General features: G+C 41.5%; 1 protein-coding gene across 3 annotated transcripts in view; it reads left to right on the top strand.

Annotated features, from left to right (window-relative positions):
* The window catches only part of LOC111872364 (calcyphosin-like protein), a 58611-nt gene that overhangs the window by 25548 nt on the left and 15057 nt on the right, over positions 1–18006 (top strand). The window contains exon 1 of one of the 3 annotated variants that reach the window (XM_023866163.2): positions 11480–11748. The exons of the other annotated variants lie outside the window; for them this stretch is intronic. Coding sequence (XP_023721931.1) covers positions 11709–11748 — 40 coding nt within the window. The 5' untranslated portion in view covers positions 11480–11708. Of the gene's footprint in view, positions 1–11479; positions 11749–18006 lie in introns of those variants that run through there. 3 annotated transcript variants of the gene reach the window in all.

Below are 18006 nucleotides of genomic sequence, written 5' to 3'. Positions count from 1 at the left end.
CTTAAAAATTCGACGACCTCCGCCGGGTATTTGAACCCGCGTACTACGAGTCATGAGGTGGGAACGTTACCTTTAGACTACGGAGGCCTCTTTCCTAACAGATTACTGCTGTAACTGCAACTGTAACAAGGCGCGCTTATCAGCGCTAATGACTCATTCTGCTATCAGCAGTTACAGCAGCAATCTGTGAGGAATGTTGGGCCCGGTCAGCGGTGTTGCGAAGTTTCTCCTTAACTGAATGCACTGTATTATTTTTTTTTTCCTTGGCACTACAGCCCCAGTGGGCCTAGGCCTGCCTCCATGAACTTCTCCGTTCACTTCGGTTTTTCTAGATCTTACACATTCGGTAGGACTCCTTGGGCGGGTGATCAGCTCGTCGCAAGGCCTCTACCTGTACACAAACACAGAAAAACGCACACACACAAACTAAATATCCATACCCTGAGTAAGATTCGAACCCACGATCCCGGTTTCCAAGCGAGCGGAGACAGTACATGCCTTAGACCACTCGGCTACCGTGACCGGCTGCTCTGTATTATTAGTGCCATCAAATCAAGGAAATGAGACGGTACGCACACACAAGAGAGATTATAAATTTATATACAATTATTCCTGAAAAACCTGAAAGGAAGATACAACTTGGGAGACGAAGACTTAGAGGACAAATTACGATAATTTTTGTACCAACAAATTCTGATGCTATGTACGCCCAGTTAAACTGGCTTGCAGAAGTTGTATATCAGGAGCCAGTGGAAAACTGTCGTGAACTCGGCGATGACACCTCGGTTTTCATAAAAAGCAAGAAATTTCAAGAGTTGAGTGACTATTTTTATCTCAAGAAAGGCCCTACTTGTATGAAGTTGTTTGCTTGGTTGGTTGCTTAATTAATCGTTTTGCCTATAGAATCCTTGAAACCTGTTTGTGTTGTCGGTATACACATGAAGGTACATATAGACTGAAGTCCACGGATACGGTACGAGTAAATATCTTACAATTACATTTAAAAGAATAAAGTTGCAATTAACATCTTATTTTACACTTCATGACAAGAAGAATATCTGCATTTCTTTGTCATTATTTACTGTTTATATACAGGATTACCCAGCCGATCACAGTGGCCGTGCGGTCTGAGGCATGAGCCGTCTTCCCCCGCTCGAACACTGGGGTCGTGGTTTCGAATCCCACTCGAGACATGGATGTCTGTGTGCGTTTATTCTGTGTTTGTGTTGCCCTGTGTGTAGATAGCGGCCTTGAGACGGGCTCATCCCCCGCCCAAGGAGTCCTACCGACTGTGTGTAGGATTAAGAAACTGAAAAAGCGGCCAAGGTTCAAAGGACTTTAGATGTACAGAGAGGAAAAAAAGAATCTAGGATTAGCCCACTTCTGCTTGAGCACGTTAGCAACCGTGCAGTGCGCCTCTTTAAGTTTGCTCATTCTGCCTGCACGTATGAAACAAGCAGCTCTAGAACCGCCGGACAGATTGTCATGAGATTTTATATTGGAGGATTTCATGAAAAACTATACGGAGTTATATCAATTTCCATTTAGGCAGGAAAATTTTAACGACCATTTTACACGCAAACCTACACGCATTTCTCCTCGTATCTCTAGTGTACTTACTTACTTATTTACTTACTCATGGAACTGAGCCCTTCTGGAGGAGCCGCCAATTCAGAAGCTACTCAAGAATTTCTCAGCATTTTATGGAACACGAATGTTCATTACCATGTTCACAAGAGCCCTCCACTGGTCCCTATCCTGAGCCAGATCTATCCAATCCATACCATCCCATCCTATCTCTCTAAGATCCATTCTAATATTATCCACCCACCTATGCCTTGGTCTTCCCCGTGGTCTCTTTCCTTCTGGTTTTCCCACCAATATCCTATACGCATTCCTCGTCTCCCCCATTCATGGTACATGCCCTGCCCACCTCATCCTCCTTGACTTGATCATTCTAATTATACTTGGAGAAGAGTACAAGTTATGAAGCTCCTCATTATGCAGTTTTAACCTCTAGTGTAACTTATTAAATATTTATCGGAGAGAAATGTTTGGAGCACAAGTTATAGAGGGAAGTCCATTATATTTTAATTCTTGCAGCTTTCGAGAGATTAAACAAATTTTATATTACGAGTGTTTTTCTAAACGTGCATATTCAACAACATTGGCCTCATGAACGTAAACAGAATTGAGAACGAGACCAGAAAATGTCTTTATAGAGTTGAAATCATATGTATTTTCAGTCTTCTAATGTTGTGCTGTATAACAGTACAACTTTGAAACACATCTTTCATTGCTTTCATAATATGTCTAACGCATTTTCTTGCACGCTTCGCTAACCAGTTAACTAGCGCTGGGTCACCCGTGTATATTCGTTCAGTGTACGTAATAACACCGAAAACCTAAAACTTAATTCTGATTGCTCATACATTCGGCACATAGGTTTGGCTGCTCGTGAATTTGAGTTAACAGCACCATAAAGTGAATAGTTGCATGTGGATTCAATGTTTGTTCATTTATTGCAAGGGAAGCCCCTCATACTATATAAACATTCTTGTCTAACGCGCCTGTATGCTTTTATAATGTTATTCTAGTCACACAGACACCCTCAGACAAAACACGAAATATACCTACCAGCCATTTCTTTTCGGATGTCTGTTAATGTTTTCAGCAAAGTAAAGCATTCTTTTAAGAAAGTTCTTTTATATATATATATATATATTTCGCACATAAGGATGTAGTTTACGTTTGCAATCAAGCAAAGTTGTCGTCACTTGAGGTATGACGTGAATACAGAAGGGACCTTCACTTTATTTGGATTTTCCCAGGCTAAACAACACTAACCGATCACAGTGGCCGCGCGGTCTAATGTATGAACCGTCTTCACCAGCTCGAACACTGGGATCGTGTGTTTGAATCTCACTCTAGGCAAAGATATCTGTGCGTTTATTCGGTGTTTGTGTTGTTCTGTGTGTTGGTAGGGGCCTTACGACTGGCTGATCCCCCATCCAAAGAGTCCTACCGACTGTGTATATATCAAGAAACTGAAAAGAAAAAAAAAACGGCTAAGGTCCACAAGGGCTGTAGAGCCATAGATAGACTGACGGACAGAGAGACAGACAACACTGTGTTACATCACGAAGAAGCTGAGAGCAGGCTACTTCTGAGAATGCTTGTTACAATTCAGTTCAATTCATTATCTTTTCGTCCCCTATTAAAGGCCTAAAGATAAAGACATTATTATTATTATTATTATTATTATTATTATTATTATTATTTACGTCAATTTACAATCTACTTGACCACTGTAAGTAATAAGTAAATGCGATGGGTGTTTATGTCGTGAAGGCGGCAGCTGCCCAGTGGCAGTACTCTACCTTTTAGTTACATAAGTCTTCTGGCCAGGTTGTCCTCAGTCGTCTTTCTGCTGGGTGCGGTTTCGTTAATTCAACGATTAGCGGGTTCTCGTGTCCTGTTATCCGAGTACGGTGTCTGGTGGCATGTTTTCTGATCTCTTCCGTGATGAGGGGTATGTTGAGATCGTTGTGAATAGTTCCGTTTGTTACGTACCATGGTGAGCCTGTGATTCTTCGTAGTGTTTTCGATTGGAATGTTTGGAGGATTTTGGTATTGGATGGTCGAACGCATGCAAACTATAATTTTACGTATTTATTTGCGTGGTTGTGAAATTTGGCTTCTAACTCCGAGGGAAGACTGCAGTGCTGAGGGGAATATTTGGACGGACACAGTGAAGTCCATCTACTGTATGAGCCAAGGCACACCACACCTGGTGTAGGTAATCTTATGGAGAGCAATTCTTCGTAAATGTATTTGAATTGCTAACTGGCCGTGGTCCACTCTCGTTCTCACATTGGCTGGAGTATAGTGAACAGGCTTAACCAATGCCTACTAAAATTGTGTACAGCAATAGCTGCACGAACATTTTTATATGGATCTGAATGTCGATCTTTGCAAAATGAGCAAGTGGGAAGAAATGAGACATCAGGATTATTTTTCGTTAGACAGACCACACGAACTATGACGGAACATACACGTAAAAATGTATTAGGGAAGAATTTGGAATAGCAGATGTCAATACTAAAATAATTTATCTAAATAAATGTCCAAGTTAAAGACTGAGGGGCTGCTGTCACACAAATGTTTTTTATTTCTGTCCAGATAGACCATAATCAGACGATCCTTGAAGAAATACACAATTGGTGACGGAGCACATAAACCCACGATGCTACTATAGCGCAGTTTAAGCTAACACTTAATTTACATTAGTCTATTACCCTTTTTTGTATTGTTTCCTCAGTAGTCATCTGATGATGGCCTACCTGGGTCGAAACATATTGTAAATGTCTATTTTCTTGTTATCTCCCGCCGAATTAGCCGGGTATCCAGTGATTAAATAGCTGTGTGAATCTGACAGAGGTTGTCCAGTGATTGAAATTAGCTCCTTCTAAGGGGCACAACTGAGTAGGCCTTTTCCCCTCCCTTCACCGGAAGACGGAAAGAGATCCAGCTTCTGAAACTTCATGTTTTATATTCTCTAGAATGCTTTATCAATGTAAGTCAAACGGGGAAAGACGCCAGGCACATAAAAGAAAAAAGTGTAAATATTGATTTGAAGTCCTCACTTTTCCACAAGCGGCGATTATGAAGAATGCCGTCTTCTGTAATTCGACGCCGTTTAGTGTGAGACATTTAGTGGCATACAGAGAAACGCACTGCATCTATCTTCACGATCGATGGGTAGCCAAGCAAGTTGCAAATTTCTGCCAGACTTCACACCGTTACACCTCAGAAGAAAGTTCGTGATTTGGGGAGGGGAGGATATTGTAGTCTGCAGACTCGAAAGGATACTACTCTTCTATAATCTTGACGGTTATAACGGCAACAGGCTTAATCCCGTGATGATGACAAAGGACTGAATGAAACCACGCAAAGCTCTCGTCATGCACCGGTGTTGCCATTGCAAAAATGACTCCGCTTCATACGTTTCATTGAACACACTCCGCTGTGCAGACGAGCTTCATTGCATTTCTACACCGGACAGCTGCAGGTAGCTATAGAAAGCGTAAAGAATTACAAGAAAGCGATAACCTCGCGTTATCTCTTGCAGGAAGATATGTCCTTCGGTCAGTGAAACCGGTTTCATAAAACTGTGTTACGAAAAGCACAATATTCTTCTGAATGCCAAAGGAAAAGTTTTGGGAAAGTGGATTAGGGACCTTACCAGACGTCTGCATAATTTGTTAATGTCCCCATTCGAACGTCAGAACAATACATGTTTCAACATATGATAGTTGTAGTCGATACTGAATTCTGAGATGGTTACGAATAGTGAATCGACTAATTAGCAAGAAACAGCCTTTACCCCTTTAGTTTATCTTGTCGAGTGTTCCGATATAGCATCTAAACAAAAACAAACTCCATGGCTTTAGCCCGCAAGCGAACTATGCCGACCGAGCAACCGCCGCTTGTCGGCGAAGTTAGTGCCAACTTTAGCGGATAGAGAGTGTAGCAGCGCAACAGATCCCACGACCACTAATCTCGGTTATCAAAACGGAGCCGCTACTTTTCCATTCAAGTAGCTCCACAATTATCCTCACGAGGCTGAGTGGACCTCGTTCCAGACCCACTACTTCTCAGAAAATCCGGTAGCGCCGGGAATCGAACTGGGGACATCTGTATCTGTAGCCAGGGACTCTGACCATTAGACCACAGAGAGTATCTAAACAAAAAATAATCAAGATTATCGACCTTGGGATCGAACCCCATAATAACGAATATAAATTAAGTATTTTTCACTATAAATATCTTCAATGATATATGTTCTCTTTTATTATAAAAAAGTTACTCGTTATTCGCCCTGTTTTCTTTTCAGTGATCACTTTCATGAGCATTATTTATCGTCTAAATTTATATTCAAATGGGCATTTCGGAGACTGGACATTGTCTCTGCGTTCTGATAAGAAGTTTATTCCTTTGGCGTATGCACGTTCACTTCTGTCTCAAATGCAACTTTATTTACAGTTACTCCTTTACATAAAAATTAACAATTAAAAATTATTAACCAGCAGAGATGGATACGTGTTTCGGCCATACTCCACCACCTTCAGGCAATTGTCTAACTTGTGAAATTGCCTGAAGATGGTCGAGTATGGCCGAAATATCTATCAATTCCTAATGGTTAATACGAGTAATTTATAATTTTTATTTTTATGTGAAGGAGTAATTGTTAATAAAGTTGCATTTGAGATGGAAATGAATGTGTATCAGTGATACATTAATACGTCACGATGCTGAAATACAATATAATTTTGTTGGGACCAATCAGCAGAGCCGGGGATAGGGCCAGTTGTCAATATACCGATTGAGTAGAAAATTAATAATGAATGTACTATTTAACGATGCTTTTTAAACTGTGTAAACACTATAGCGTCGAGTAGTATTATTTTATAGGTTATCCTACACTATTTTAGTGTCTTCTCTTAAAATTTGTCAGGAAATTCTAGGCCAAGGAAAGGTATATCTGAAACAGGATAACTCACCTTTTGGCAGAGAGTTGACCTTGGAACTTCGCGAGCACGAAGCAGAATTGCTACCCATTGTAATTTTATGTAGTACTACGGGTGTAGTTAATATATTGTGACATGCGGGCCGTCTCTATAAAAACAGAGGAATGTCATCGTTGCTAGGCAACAACACCATAAACATACTCGCAGCAACGAATACAGACAAGAATAGGGAATACTTCGTTATAACTCGTTGCTAGACAGTTGCGTTACGATACAACAATGGAAGGGTTTACTGTGTGGTCTGTTTCGAGGAATTATAAGAGGTTCTAGACTATTTTTTATTGACAGTGGGCTGGGACTAACTCCCTTGTACTGCGGCCACTTCTGGCGTATTGTACCAGCCCCAGATGATAGGTGAGGGTGATTGTGGAGCAATTGGTGGAATAAAGATTGGCAGGGGAAACCGAAGTACTCGGAGAAAACCTGCCCCAGCACCACTTTGTCCACCACAAATCCCACTTGACCAGACCCGAGATCGAACCCGGGCCGCCGCGGTGGGAAGCCAGCGACTAACTGCTTGAGCTGTGGAGTGGCGAGGTTCTAGAGTAACTTTCTTTAAAAGAAAAATACCTCCACCATGACCCTGCGAGTCGTAGGAGGCGACGAAAGGGGAAGTCTCAAATTTGAGACAATAATATATGGTCTCGAGTACCAAGGAACTCAGACCCGAGAAGGACTGCGCTGGCAAGGAACAGCAGCATATACAAAAGACAGACCCGTCCTCTCGTCAGAGAGGGCGCCCACAAAAAACAAGACCGTAACTATCAAACAGTAATAAATATCTGGTCATGAGCCCCAGGAGGGTGCTCGACACCAAGACTTACTGACTGACTGGCCGTCAGTCGCAATATGACTTTGACTTTGACTCTGACTTTGACGAGGAGTCAGCCCAGGAGGGTTCAGTTGAGAGTTCAGCTCTGTACGGGCGGTTGTGAAGTGACGACTTTATGTGTAATATTTGGAGTGTGTAATTCAGTGAAGACATTGTAAAAGCGTAGCCATTTTTGACATATGTTATCTAGCAACGAGTAGTGTAAGCAGACTTTGAAGACGTCATTTATGTGTTATAATTACAGTAATCCTTAGAGTGTTATAACTAATTATAGTAGTTAGATCTGTAAGTGGTCAATAAATCCAATTACCAATCCGAACCCCGTCTTCAGTCACTAATACACGTGACAATATCCAGGAAGCTAATTTAACATCTATATGTAGCTCCCTTGCTTGGAAATGGCCGAAGTATAGGGCCTTTAATAAATGCATGGCAGTGGGAATGTAGTAGTGTTAGATGAAAGTCCTGAAGGCAAAATGCCACTTGAAGGACTTACACTTTCTTCAGAGGACACTATTAAAATACCTCTTAAAGAGATATGATATGGTGTGAACTGGATTAAAATGGTTCAGGATAGTGGCCAAAAGCGAGACTTTTCAAATAAGTTTATGAGACTTCGGGTTCCACAAGAAGTAGAGAAGTTTTTGAGCAGCTGAGTGAATATTGGCTAATCAAGGGATCCAAGATTTAAGGTGAAATAAAGCGGTATGTATTTCCTGACCCTGTCTACCTCTTTAAGACACCTGTGGACGGAGAACAAGGAAACAACTATCTTGGTTTGCAGTGTGGTTTCATGAATATGTAAAGCATGCAACAGAATGTTATTGCCTCAGTTCATGAAACTGGTCACTTCCGCGTGAGTTTGCAGGAACTTTGCAGCCACAGACTGAGGATAATATGAAGCCAGTGCGACGTGCTGACGTGCTGTATATACGTACTGAGTCCGTTTCAGAAGTTCACACACAAAACCAAAGCTCAAGATGCGTCACTTGCGAAGGACAATCCAACTAACCTACCAACTCCAGTACCTTGGAATATGTAAGGACTGCCTACTTCCATCCTCACATATACTTTTCATTTAATGTCATATATTAGGCCGCGCCACAACTCAAGCGGTTAGTCACTGGCTTCCCATCGCGGCGGCCCGGTTTCGATCCCGGGTCTGGTCAAGTAGCATTTGTGGTGGACAAAGTGTCGCTGGGGAAGGTTTTCTCCTAGTACTTCGGTTTCCTCTGCCAATCTTCATTCCACCAATTGCTCCACAATCACCCTCACCTATCATCTGGGGCTGTTAGAATAGGCCAGAAGTGGCAGCAGTACAAGGGACTTAATCCCCCCCCACTAGCAATAAAACAAAAGTCATATATTCGACTCATTCGACGTAATTTAACACTTTCAGCGCAAGCAATGCCTTAAAATATTCTAAGAACCAATCAGTTACAAGCTTATTTTAATTTGCTGTACAAAGAAGAGCGGCCAATCACAGAGGCGGCGCATTCTAAGGCATGAACCGTTTTCGCTTGCTCGAACGCTCGGATAGGGGTTCGAATCCCACTCAAGGCATTGATGTCTATGTGCGTTTATTCCATGTTTGTGTTGTTCTGTGTAAAGGTAGCGACCTTGCGATGGGCTGATCCTTCGTCCAAGGAGTCCTACCGTCTGTGTGTAGGATTAAGAAACTGAAAATGAGGCCAATGTCCAACAAAGGACCGTTTCCACAAATGTAAATACGTAGTATGATCAAGTCGAGGAGAATGAGAGAAGAACATGTAGCATGCATAAGGGAAAAGACGAATGTATTACAGAGTTTTGCTAAACAAACCAGAAGGAAAGAGACTACCAGAAAGACATCGAATTATGTCAGAGGATAATATTAAAATTGATCCTGTATAAAGAAAAGGCGAAAGCTCTAGATCGCATTAAGTGGAGGAACTGTTTGCGAAGAGACTGTGGACCTGTCGTCTGACAGATTACTGATGAATGAATGAATGAATAAAGAAAATGGGGTATAAACTGGATTTATCTTGTTCAGGATAGAGACCTGATATAACCTTTTGTGAAAACGGCAATGAAACATTGGGCACCCTGAAATCCTGGGTATGTCTGGAGTGGCTGGGCAACTGCTGGCTTCTCAAGAAGAACACCTTCATGGAGTTAGTTGGTAACAGGGGTAAGGAAGTGGAATATATGTAAGTAGAATGGCGACTAATCACATTGCGAAGGGAGGACAGTCAAGTCCTTACACGTCTTTGAACATTAAATGTGCTTCAGATAATGAACACTGTATAACATAATTGCGATGTAATGAATAAAATTTTGGGACAAGCTGTTATTGAATTATTGGAAGCTACTCGTACATGCAGAGGTCTCCAGACTAGTTCCAGTGCCCTTTCTTCTCTGATATTCTGAATAAATAAAGTGCATTTAAATAATAAAATATGTTGACGAATACTGTACTCTGGAATATAATGTCGTGTAGTCTGATAGAAAGGTTCCAATGTTTCGGAGTAAATTTGTGTGTCCATGTTCAGAATAAAAAGTTTATTGAAGACGGAGGAAGCAGGTTCCACCGAAGTCTTTGTGCCTTCCTACAACTCTACACGACGTCGAATCGCACAAAACAGTAATTTTCATATTCACCACCATGAGAAATTCAAAACTGTTAATTATTCTATTTCTTTTATCACATCTTTAATAAACGGTTACTTAATTATTTATCTACATTACACTAATATACCACAGAAGTAATTGATAATGTTTGTAAATAATATGAACAATAACACCACACAAACAAACAAACTCCGTGGTTTTAGTCCGCAAGCGAACTATACCGACCGAGCGACCGCCGCTTGTCGGCGAAGTTAGTGCCAACTTTTGCGGATAGAGGGGGGCGCGTGATCAGCGCAACGGATCCCCACGGCCGTTAATCTCGGTTTTCTAGACCAGAGCCGCTGTTTCCTTGAAATAGCTCCCAAGTTATCCTCACGAGGCAGAGTGGACCCGTTCAAGACCCACTACTTCTCAGAAAATGTGGTAGCGCCAGGAATCGAACCCAGACTTCTGGATCTGTAGCCAGGAATTCTGACCACTAGACCACAGAGGCGGTCAATAACACCGCACATATACCTCGATACTTACAGATGAAAGACGGTGGTGCATTGCAAGAAATAATAATGGTTTCCCACTGCGACGGCCCGGTTTCGATCCCAGAGCATTTTTACGGAATTTTCTCTGAATACTTCGGTTTCCTATGTCATTACTCATTCCTTAAACTGCTCCATATATGTTAATTCATCCTATCATAGACGCTACGTAACCGCTATAGAGACGTCTTTAAGCAACCAGTTTGAAGAAAACGGCAGTAATGTAACCTCCGACATTTGTTACGTTCTCATAAGGTGCATACGAATATGTCTCAGGTTCGGTTTCATTTTCTGAATCTATGACAGGCTTATATCGGTCGATAAGTGGGTTTGTAAGACAGCTTGTGCTACAATCAGCTTTTGCCAGCAACTAGTACAGGACAATTCTATAACTGATCACTAGGGAGCATTGTGCTGGAACACTACACAATATGGCGATGTCGTTACGTGCTGCTTACCTACCCCAATGCCACTTTGTCCACCATAAATCCCAGATTACCTGACTGGGCTCGAACCCTGGCCGCCGCGGTGGGAAGCCAGCGACTAACCGCCTGAGCTATGGCACGGCCACTTATATAACTTTCTAATTATGACGCATCGTGAAAGATGTTTTAGGCACAACTGGTACATTCGGAGTTGACATACAGGACGAGTTTGAAACGACCCGCTAGGTAAATGCAAGTTTATTCGAGCTTGGTCCCGTAAGAGTTAAATTATTACGTCTTTGAATAATGCAGACCGATTCATCTGTAGGATGCCCGCAAGTTTCCGGAGTTGTACGTATGTAAAACACAAACTGTTACTTAGGGGTGCAGGGGAGGTGAACGAACGACAGTCCTATTGACTCCGCCCGTTCTGCGGGTTTGTCTACGTCGCCGCCTGCATACTGGAGCCAGCGTAGTAGCCGAGGCGAGCGGTTGGATTTGCTTAAACTTCACTTACAGCTTAGTTTATCTACCGATGAATGTGAGGCCGGTTGTATAACTTGTAGGTACTCGTACTTGTATGTGGCACAATGCCGAACTGTGTTTCAATGCAAAGGGCTTCTGATCGGAACATTTCGTGAATCGTTTCGCGTGTCAAAGTGAAACAGTTTCCTGCAGTTTTTGTTGCGTAACGCTTCATTGGTGAATATCAGAATCAATGATCATGATGCCTAAGAGGCAACCCATCACATCACATAGTAAGTTTTTACGAATATTGTACGTGTTTCCACGAATTTGCTGTGCTATCTACACCTATTTCCTTATCAGTTTTCATTGTCATTTCTTATTTCGGAAACCAAGCATGTCAGCGTTAACACTCTAAATTTATAATCGAGAAGTATCGGGTTCGATTCTCGGACAGTTTCTTATAACAGTGAGACCTGTATTCTGGAGGTAGCCAGGTTCCAGTCTCGGGCAGGTTACTCGTTACTGCTACTCAGGGTTTTATGGCATTCCTCTCTCTCTCTCTCTCTCTCATGAGCAAGCCACAACAATCTCCTTCCTGCTCCTTACCCATTTGCCATTCGATAATATTTTTTCGGTCTAATTTTGCCCTATATAACTTACACGGTTTAAATAATTCCTAAAAAACCTAGACAGACATCGATTCGTTTTTGATAGCTTAAATGTAGTTGGTTTCTGGGGTGGATCCTGTTGGTTAAGGGTCGTCTTTTCCTCCAAAACCGTTCTCGAACACATCTATATCATCTTCAGATGGACGTAAACACATAAACCCAATACCTGATTAATGAATACACTGTTTTTGTAGACTTTTCTAAGTTCTTTCTTATCAAATAGATAACATTTAATTAATTTTCCTCATTTTCGTCGTCAGCTTTCCACAACCACTTCATAAGTCACTTCACCTCTGTATGAGAATGCTATGTAGCAGACATGTCCAACTTCAAAAACGTTGTGATCGAATTTTTAGTGTCAAAGCTGCCAGTGATCTACCACCCCCTCCTATCGTCATACCTCGCTTTAAGCAAAAATATTGATAAAAATAACACGACACATGTTGTTTGTTGTAAAAACAACATACATTGAAAGTACAGACTACTTTAATACGTATTGTCTCTTCAAAATCTGAATATAATCATATTATAAGTGAATTTACATGCTTTTCACGTATAATTTCCTTATAGGCCTATGAGATCGACCAGTCGATCGCGATCGACGCATTGGACATGCCTGCTATATAGAATATAAAATTTTTATGTAACGGTGAGATTACCTTGAGTGGATGGGTGTGCTAAGAGTTCGGAGCAAAGCCACGGGGCGGGCCACTTGCCGGTTATGCAATCGAGCGCCAAAGAAAAAATGTGTTAACAGATGGCGTTGCTAACGTAAATTGTTCGGTATGTTGTGAGTAACGCGTTCATACGTTACTAATCAGTGGTTTCATGAAGTCTCATTTGATGAGACTCTCCTAATATTGGTACGAATTCATATTTACTGCATATTTTCGTTTTATATTTGTATAAATTTCACTCTTCTTTATGGTAGTCCAATTGTGGCAATGTTAGTTCATCATCTTCACCATCACCAACATCAAGCATTGAGGTGTGTTCCGGTTAAATTATCTTTCCATTTCTTACCATGTCTTCCTACTTTCCTTCTGCCTATTGGTTTATAGTCCAGGATGCATCAAAGCAACCTGTAATCAGTATTAATTTAGTGTTGAATTCTAAAGCTATAAAGAATGAGAACAGATATTTAGGTCTGTAATATATATTACGATAGCCCCATACTAACAAAATCTCACGAATCACCTGCAGGAGTTCTACCTTCCAGCGGCTTGAAGGGTGGACCACCGCTTGCGTGACAGAATTGGCTGAGCTGAATTTTAGCGCGTTCTGTACAATATTACTAATCTTCTTCACCCACAATAATGAATATTTAAATATTATTGATTCCCAAACATACGTATTATAACACGACTTGCACTTACGCTAAATAATGCAACAACGTAATTCAAGTAATTACAGTGTAAATATTAAGGTAAGATAAGGTAAAGCTATCCTTGTAAGAGGCCATGGAGGCCCATAGAGTTCTGAGACGCCGAAGCTCCCACATTTTCTAGACAATCGGTTCACAAATGGCGGTGAGGTAGTCAACCTTATGGGTCGGCCGCCCTTTACTCGCAGAAGGTTCCTCGTATTCATTTCTGTTAGAGGCTGAGTCGACCCCCACGCCATAATGCAGATGGTTGGAGTAGGTTCATTGAAAAATTCAATTACCAAATGAGAATCGAACCCGCGTCCTTCCGACTTACAGAATAATAAATATTATGTGTTAAACTTGAGGTTCTCACAGCCCTGAGACGTGACGTCATGAAGCCCGGTACAAGTTTACAACCGTTTCGGAAGAACGCACTGCCTCCGTCTTCAGTGGTGAAGGGTCAGCTAAGCAATCGAGATCCAAGAAGTAATCGCTAAGCAGAATTTGTTGCTTGCTTGGTTTATTCCCGATCCTGTATGTGGAAACAGTACATTCCTTCGAAACATCAGTAAATTTCTACCAGACTACACGGCGTCACATCGCAGAAGCTAGTACGCTTTATAAATGTTATTATTTATGACGTAAATTATTCGTTGGTTCTGAAGTCATGCATTTAAATGTGTCATATACAAATTCTCTTCTCTGCCATAGTATATTTTTTTATTGCTAGTGGGGTGGGACTAAGTCCCTTGTACTGCGGCCACTTCTGGCCTATTGTACCAGCCCCAGATGATAGGTGAGGGTGATAATGGAGCAATTGGTAGAATGAAGATTGGCAGGGGAGACCGAAGTACTGGAAGACAACCTGCCCCAGCGCCACTTTGTCCACCACAAATCCCATTTGACCTGACCCGGAATCGAACTCTGCCATAGTAAAATTAAGATTAAGTATTGCTTTGATGTGATTAACCCAATAAGGTCTGCTGGCAGTACAAATTCTGAACCTTCTACTATGCAGCTCTCTCTGTTTATTTGTTACTTTCTCTTCTGGGGGCCCAAGTAAATGTACTTTTCTCAGCATTTAATTCCCTAATGTGAACACCAAATTTTGATAATAACTTATGTGCTATTATATCACAATGCAACACCACCGTAATTTGTGAAACCTAACCTGTACTGGGTGGCAGAAATTGAGTGTCGAATCACAATGAGTGAGTGAGCCAGTGACTTGGTGCCTTACAGCCCCACATATCGACCACATGACCGGCCCTTTCTTCAGTTCCGATCAATACTAACCACTGAATATCGGTCGGTCAGTAGACTCGGAAGTGACAGGCTTCAACTGTCCTTTCTGTTACACCGAATTTGCTGGCTGCAGTTCACTTTAAGTAAGACTGAACAGGTGTGCCACTTTTCAAAGTAAAAAAATCCCTAAATAGACCTTTCATTATGAAAGAACTTGAATCACTGGAACTAAATTTTACAGGAGAAACAGAAGATTGATTTTTCGTTGCTGTTAGTGTCTAAAGTTACGAATTATTTTATTTTATAATTTTATTCGAAAACTTACTTTTTAGGAAATTATATTTCCCTCACTCTTCTTTCAAAACAAACCCAATACCATGAGGCTGCACCATAGCTCAAGCGTTTGGTCGCTGGCGTCGCTGGTTTCTCACCGCGGCCCGGTTCGATCCCGGGTCTGGTCAAGTGGGATTTGTGGTGGACAAAGTGACGCTGGGGCGAGTTTTCTCCGAGTACTTCAGTTTCCCTTGCCAATCTTCATTCCGCCAAATTTTCCATCATGATAATCACCCGGGTCAGGCTACAATAGGCGAATCAGTGGCCGCCGTGCCGAGTGGACACAGTTGGACTCCACCCCCCACTAAGCGAATTAAAGAAAAAACAATAACATCCCTTATATGTTTTAATGGTGTTATGAGTATGCTTAGTTAATTAAGAGCAGGAGTAATTTTTCCTTGGTTTATTCAGTACTTGTTACATAGTAGATGGCGCTTGAAAATTTACGTATTGCGTGCGGTGCTGGCCTGTCAACGGACAACAGAAATCTGTACATAAACACGAGCAACATCAATAGAGGTCCGACGTCAGAGCTATTGACTACGGCTTGCTCAAAATCGTTGTAATACCAAGACAGGCTTGGTAAGGTCATAGAACGGTCATAGAATGCCCTAGGGCCATAGAATGCCATTCCGATGTTGAAGCGGAAAGAAATTCAATTATCGGTACAGTTTATTAAATATATTGTGAAATTAGCTCTGCTGTTAACACTGATGTTGGTATCTTCCTGCTGAAATGTTTATTATCTCACCGGATCGTTACAGAAAAAGAGGGCGCTACTTACTTAATACTCGTATGTCGGAAGAACTTGGGCTCGCAAACGCCTACATAAATACAGTCCTTGAATGACAGCCAAAATTATCTTTTTACTTGACTTGTGACTGACTAAAACACAAATAATTAGCGGGCTTATTAATTTTATTTTCTCAACAATATCTTTACTTTATAATTCTGTTAATTTCGTTATGTACTTTCAATAAATTCAAAGCAGACCACGAAAATTAATATCATAAAAAACTTCATAATTCGTACATTTCACCTAATAGGCCTGTTGTTGGCGTGTTCATATATATATGACTCTACAGCCCTTTTGTTGGACCTTGACCGTTTTTCCAGTTTCTTAATCCTATACACAGTCGGACTGTCTGGACGGGGGATCAGCTCGTCGCAAGGCCGCTGCTTACACACAGAACAACACAGACACACAATAAACGCACACAGACATCCATGCCTCGAGTGGTATTCGAACCCACGATCCCAGTGTTCCAGAGGGCGAAGACAGTTCATTCCTTAGGCTGCGTGGTCACTGTGATTGGCCTTTTTGAAATCTAGGACAATCAAATGAGATGGACATGCGACCCACAGATAGATACAATACATTAATAAAAATATTTGGTCGGAAAACCTCAAGGGAAATATGAAAGACTTCGACGTATATGTGAGGATAATATTGAAATGGAATTTTGAGAAATTAGCTTGTTAAGATGTCAGAGAGGGCGCCCCACAAAAATAAGACCGTAACTGTCAAATGGTAATAATTAATATCTGGTCATGAGCCCCAGATGGGGCTCGACACCAAGACTTATTGTCTGACTGGCCGTCAGTCGCAATGTGACTTTGACTTTGACTTTGGCAGAGAGTTCAAAAATATAAGAGGCTTAAACTTGGCGGCGGTCAGGCATATGACCGTTCAAGTGACTAGACTGCCGTGGTAGCGAATACTGGTAGAAAGAGTGCATAATCTACAGTACTGAGCCTAGACTGACAGAGACCTTGTATATATTGTGCATAGAAATAGGAATTAAGATTAAATTTGTAGATATATGTAAATACTGACAATGGACGTACTAATACGGACTATGACTTACAAATGACAGACCCGACCTCTCGTCAGAGAGGGCGCCCCAAATGGACAGGACAGTAACTTTCATATCAGGAAAAAAAATCTGGTCATGAGCCCCAGCCGGGGCTCGACACTAAGACAGACACACTGACTGACCTTCAGTCGCAATTTGACTTCGACTTGGACTTGGACAGGCAGTTCAGTCTCAAATCTGAGACAGTAAAATATGGTCAGGAAGCCCAAGGGATTCGGACCCGAAGAAGACTGCGCTGGCAAGGGCCAGCAGCATATACAAAATACAGACCCATCCTCTCGTTAGAGAGGGCGTCCCACGAAAAGAAGACCGTAACTGTCAAACAGCAATAAATATCTGGTCATGAGCCCCAGATGTGGCTCGACACCAAGAATTACTGACTGACTGACCGTCAGTCTCAATGTGACTTTGACTTTGACTTTGACAGACAGTTCAGTTGAAATAGTATAGCAGCCGCCGAAGGCAGTTGAAGTCTGGAAGTGACTATAGCAGAAGAAGTAATTGGGACACTGAAATTGTGAATTGTGTAAGTGTTGATGAAAGTGTGCAATAAATTCGCTAGATCCAAGACAGGCGTGAAGTTATTTGTCGCGTCACACGGCCAACACGTGACAATATTAGAAAATATTTCAGCGTCCATTCGGAGCAGAATTCGAAATTTCGGAGACCGTCTTTATTTTCTTCCATAATTAAGCAAGCTTCAAGACGTATATACATCTTACTTACACAGTGAATTAGTTTTAAGACGACTAATATATGAAAAACCATGTAGATCCCCTACCGCATATCAGATTTAACTGAGATGGTTTACATGTTCTGAAAGATGAAACATGCAGATTAAAATACGTGATATTTTAACATCTCCTATATTGAATGACTTAGAAGTATGCTTAGAGTGAAAGCATAAACTTAAAAAAAACCAACAACACTTTAGTTGTACGTGTATAACTTCCCTTCATTAAGGTACATGGTTCATTTACGAAACTGTTTTTAATTTCGTTATTTTCTTAAAGTAATTATATGTTTGCCGATCACAGTGGCCGCGCGGACTAAGACGTG

Source organism: Cryptotermes secundus, unplaced genomic scaffold (genome assembly GCF_002891405.2).
Source record: "Cryptotermes secundus unplaced genomic scaffold, Csec_1.0 scaffold144, whole genome shotgun sequence".
Taxonomy (NCBI): domain Eukaryota; kingdom Metazoa; phylum Arthropoda; class Insecta; order Blattodea; family Kalotermitidae; genus Cryptotermes; species Cryptotermes secundus.
The sequence above is the reverse complement of the archived record's forward strand: the minus strand, read 5'-3'. Positions and strand labels throughout refer to the sequence as shown.